The 4,467-nt window shown below is 35.0% G+C and overlaps 1 protein-coding gene across 1 annotated transcript; it reads left to right on the top strand.

The window, feature by feature from the left end:
• Window positions 1–1,250: 1,250 nt before the first annotated feature.
• Window positions 1,251–3,960, top strand: LOC114720835 (uncharacterized). Its single transcript, XM_028906555.1, has 5 exons — window positions 1,251–1,383; window positions 1,480–3,069; window positions 3,184–3,388; window positions 3,487–3,671; window positions 3,764–3,960. Exons 1-5 carry the CDS (start codon window positions 1,251–1,253, stop codon window positions 3,958–3,960), a joined length of 2,310 nt encoding a protein of 769 aa, XP_028762388.1.
• Window positions 3,961–4,467: the final 507 nt, after the last annotated feature.

Genomic DNA, 4,467 nt, shown 5'->3' with positions numbered 1-4,467 from the left:
GTTACAAACTAAACTTTGATAACTAGAACACTACTTTCTCTCGTCCATCGTATTCCAATAAATAAAAGCAATCGACTGGTGATATGATTTCATTATTCATGGCAGAAATCTGAAATCTGAATGTGATTATATATATATTCATGGAAGAAATCGTTGAAATTAGAAGTCGCCGCCATGAACACACACACACAAGGTCCCATGTGTATATTCCCCCATATATATATATATATATATAAATAGTCGTGGGAGAAATCTGAAGTCACCGCCATGAATATATGTATAATATATATGGAGAGTAACAGATTTTATCAAAATTTTAATCATACAGTGCTGTGCTTATGTTTTATAATTTTTCATTGTTCTTCTTCTTGTTTTTTTAGGCTTTATAGATTCTACAGTAGCTTGTATTGTGCCACTGGATCAAGATTTTATCAGAATTTTTCTACAGAAAATTAGGAATTTTAGTGTTGTGGATATTTTTGTTAAATTTTGATTTATCAGGTTTCTTACTCATTTTCCTAGAGGGTGGAAGCATGTTTTTAGTCATTCAACTGATATATGCTATTGCTAATATTTGCTTTATGATTCATTGCTAGTTTATGATTCATTGTCAATATCTTATACATTTCATTTCTTCTTTTCAAGGTGTTCAAACAAGAAGCAACTACGCTGGTCAGGAAAAAAAAAACAAGAAGAAACTGGACGGACGGCTATACTTCCATTTGGTCAAAAATTATTGTAATTGTGATGAACCTTGTTCCCTTGTTCCATTTGGTATTATATTGTTGATTAATTAGATTATATTAGATTTTGTGTTGTATTTTAGATAATTTTGAATTTATTTATGTGTATATGGCCTATTTTTAGCCTGTTAATAGTTTTTGAAAAAAATGTAGGCTTTTTAACAGGCTTCAGGCCAGGCCAGGCCTTTATACAGGCCAGGCTTAGGCTGAAAAGAAAGCCTTTAACTGGCCACAGGCCACAGGCCAGGCTCAGGCTGGTTTGTTACAAGATAGGCCTAGCCTGTTAAGAGGGAAGCCTGGCCTGGCCTGGCCTGTTCCCACCCCTATATATGATCCATAAATTATAATTATATTTCCATGAACTATAATTAATTGTTTAAATAATTGAGTGCTTAAATTCAAAATCCTTTTCTTAATTAACATGCTCTCTACTAAATATGTTTACTAGTTATAAACTTATAATTAATTGATACTATTGTGTATTTCTTGTATTGTAGAAATTAGAAGATGTCATCCCAACCACAAGAAGTATCTGGTAGTGCTCCATCTACACAATCTGTGAGATCGAAGGTTGATCCTGCATGGGAACATTGTGTTCAAGTAGCTAGCAAAAACTCAAGTGGCAAACCTCGCTTGAGACGTTTGTATTGTGCAAAGGAATTTGGAGGTGGAGGGATACATAGAATGAAACAGCATCTTGGGGAATAAAAGGAGATATAATAAGTTGTAAAAAAAGTTCCGGGTGATGTTCGCTTTCGGTTGGGAGAAAATTTGAAAGAAATTGAAGAGAAGAAAGGTAAGAAACAAGATATATATGAGGAGGACAATCCCTATGGTCCTAGTGTCACACCATTTGAAGGGGATGCTCCAAATTTGCAAGAGGTTCCTCCGACACAGATTCAAACTCCTACTCCAACTTCTTCTCAGCAAAATATTCAAACTTCTGCCTTAAGACCATCTCAAGCTATGAAAAGAAAGCCATCTGCACCAATAGACAAATTCTTTGCCCCAAGGACAAGTCCAGGTGCACAACCAGGAATTAGAAGTGCGTTTGCAAGTAAGGAAGCTGTGCATAGAGCAGACTTAGCTATGGCTAGGTGGCTCTATGATTGTTGTATTCCAATTAATGCTGTTAATTCTCCTTACTTCCAGCCTATGATAGATGCTATTGCAGCTATTGGACCTGGTTATAAAGGGCCATCTTATCATGCTTTTAGAACCAAATTACTACAAGATATGAAAAAGGAGGTTCAATTGTTAGTTGATGAGTGTAGAGGCTTTTGGGCAGAAACTGGTTGCACAATAATGGCTGATGGTTGGCAAGATCAAAGAAATAGGCAATTGATTAATTTTCTTGTTTACTGTCCTAGAGGGATTGTGTTCATTAAGTCTATTGATGCCTCAGATATTGTGAAGGATGCTCAAACTCTTTGTAACTTATTCTTGGAAATGGTTACATTTGTTGGTGTGGATAATGTGGTTCATTTGGTAACCGATAATGCAGCTAATTATAAAGCTGCTGGGAGGTTATTAACTGACAAGCATCCTTCTATATATTGGTCTCCATGTGCTGCCCATTGCTTAAATTTGATTTTAGCGGACATTGGCAAAATGGCTCTTGTTACTAGTTTGGCATCAAGAGCTTCAAAGGTTTCAAAATTCATTTACAATCATGCATTTTTGCTTGCCTGGCTGAGAAAAAGAGAAGGTTGGAAAGAAATCATCCGTCCAGGACCTACACGGTTTGCTACCACATTTATTGCATTAAAAAGTCTTCTTGATCACAAGCATGATTTACAAGCCCTGGTAACTAGCAAGGCATTTTTAGATTCCAGATACTGTAGAGATCAGAGAGCCAAAGATGTAACATTGATTATATTAGATAACAAGTTCTGGAATGATTGTAAGATTATTGTTGAAGTTGTGAAACCACTTGTTCGGTTGTTGAGAATAGTTGATTCTGATGATAGGCCTTCACTTGGATATATCTATGAGGGTATGTATAGGGCAAGGAAAGCTATCAAGAGTACTTTCATGAACAAAAAAACTTTATACAAGCCTTATACAAGAATTATTAAGAGAAGGTGGGATACACAGCTTCGTCAAGATCTTCACACAGCAGCTTATGTCTTAAATCCTGCTTTTCTTTATGACCAGGCTAACTTTTCTCAAAAGCCAGAGGTTATGAATGGATATCTTACAGTTATAAATAGAAAAATAGCTTCCAATAAGACCAAGTTCTTGCAAGAAGGCACACAGTACCAAAATAGAAGTGGTAGCTTTAGTCATCCTTTGGCCCTTGAATCTGCAAAATCAATGCGACCTGGTAAAGTTTTATATTTTAATGTTTGATGATAGTTTGATGAGTCATGATTCTTGATTCTTAGGTATTAAGCCTGTGACTTAATCATTTGATGATGTTTTATTTTTGATATGACAGATGAATGGTGGCGATATTTTGGAGGTAGTTGTCCAAATGTGAAAAAGTTGGCTATTCAATTATTAAACCAAACTGCATCTTCATCAGGTTGTGAAAGGAATTGGAGTGTCTTTGAAAGAATACACTCTAAGAAAAGGAACAGGTTGGAGCATAAAAGGCTGAATGATCTTGTCTTTGTTCATTACAATTTTCGTTTGAGGAATAGGTATATTTTTCTAACTTTTAGACTCTACTTGAATTTATATTTTCCAAACAATTGATTAAATTAATGCTAATACTATGTTATTGTCATTTGTTTTTCAGAGTTGTTAACAAGAACAAAACTTTTGATCCTATTGATTATGAAAGTATTGATAAGATTGAATACTGGATAACTGAAGAAGTTGATTCTCCTCCACTTTCAACATTTCGTGCTGATGAGATCGAAGAAGACATCATTTATGATGATACAACACTACCAATGCCAAATGTTTTCATCAATGAAGAAGGTTAGATGTTTTTTAATCTTTCTATTTTTTTAATTTATATTTTACATTCGACTAATTTCAATAATATGATTGTTGCAAACTATTTTATAAAGATAATTATGAAGAGAGAGGCAATGAGGCTCAAATTGAGGATAGATGCTTTGACACTGGAGTTGGAGCAGGTGTTGATTTGGGATCATTTTCTCAACAAGACATTGATAGTCACAGTGTAGAGGCTGCAGACCCATATGCCTTTTTGGAGACTCATGCTTGGCTTAATCAAGATCCTCCAATATTTGACAAGTCATGAAGTCATTTGTCTTAGTGCATTATATTGAGTACTTAGGAGTCATGTAGTGTTAGATTGCTAAGGACTTAAGGAATTTTATTTTGTTAAAACATATGTAGTAAACATAATTTTACTATAAATTATGCTAATTATATTTATCATATTATATATATACTATATAACTATTTTTAATTTAATTATTATCTTACCGGTTCGACCGAACGGTCCAACCGTTTGAACCGGTTGAACCATGACCCGCTGCTCTTTCCGGCTCGACTTCCGGTCCGGCTTTTAAAACATTGCTATGAAGGCTGAAGCAAGACATAAATATGGTAGGAATCGAGGCATTTGTTGATCTCTGTATCTGAACTACTTGTTTGAAGAGAAAGCAATTCTGATCTGCAAATTCTGAAAGCTGCCATTTTTGAGACCGAGCTTTGCTTATGAGCTATTTCTTTGGCGCTTCCCTTCACATTCAGGTTCTTTCTTCTCTTTTAATTGCTCTGTCCCATGAATCCATCATCCTTC

The sequence above is a fragment of the Neltuma alba genome, unplaced genomic scaffold, assembly GCF_004799145.2.
Source record: "Neltuma alba isolate B1F8T4 unplaced genomic scaffold, ASM479914v2 tig00012000_pilon, whole genome shotgun sequence".
NCBI lineage: Eukaryota > Viridiplantae > Streptophyta > Magnoliopsida > Fabales > Fabaceae > Neltuma > Neltuma alba.
The sequence above is the reverse complement of the archived record's forward strand: the minus strand, read 5'-3'. Positions and strand labels throughout refer to the sequence as shown.

Excerpts from the sequence above, each read along its gene's own strand:
- LOC114720835 (XM_028906555.1), top strand. The coding sequence starts at position 1,251 with ATGTCATCCCAACCACAAGAAGTATCTGGTAGTGCTCCATCTACACAA. Across the intron at positions 1,384-1,479 it reads TGGCAAACCTCGCTTGAGAC|TTCCGGGTGATGTTCGCTTT; the intron begins GTTTGTATTGTG and ends TTGTAAAAAAAG. Across the intron at positions 3,672-3,763 it reads TGTTTTCATCAATGAAGAAG|ATAATTATGAAGAGAGAGGC; the intron begins GTTAGATGTTTT and ends TATTTTATAAAG.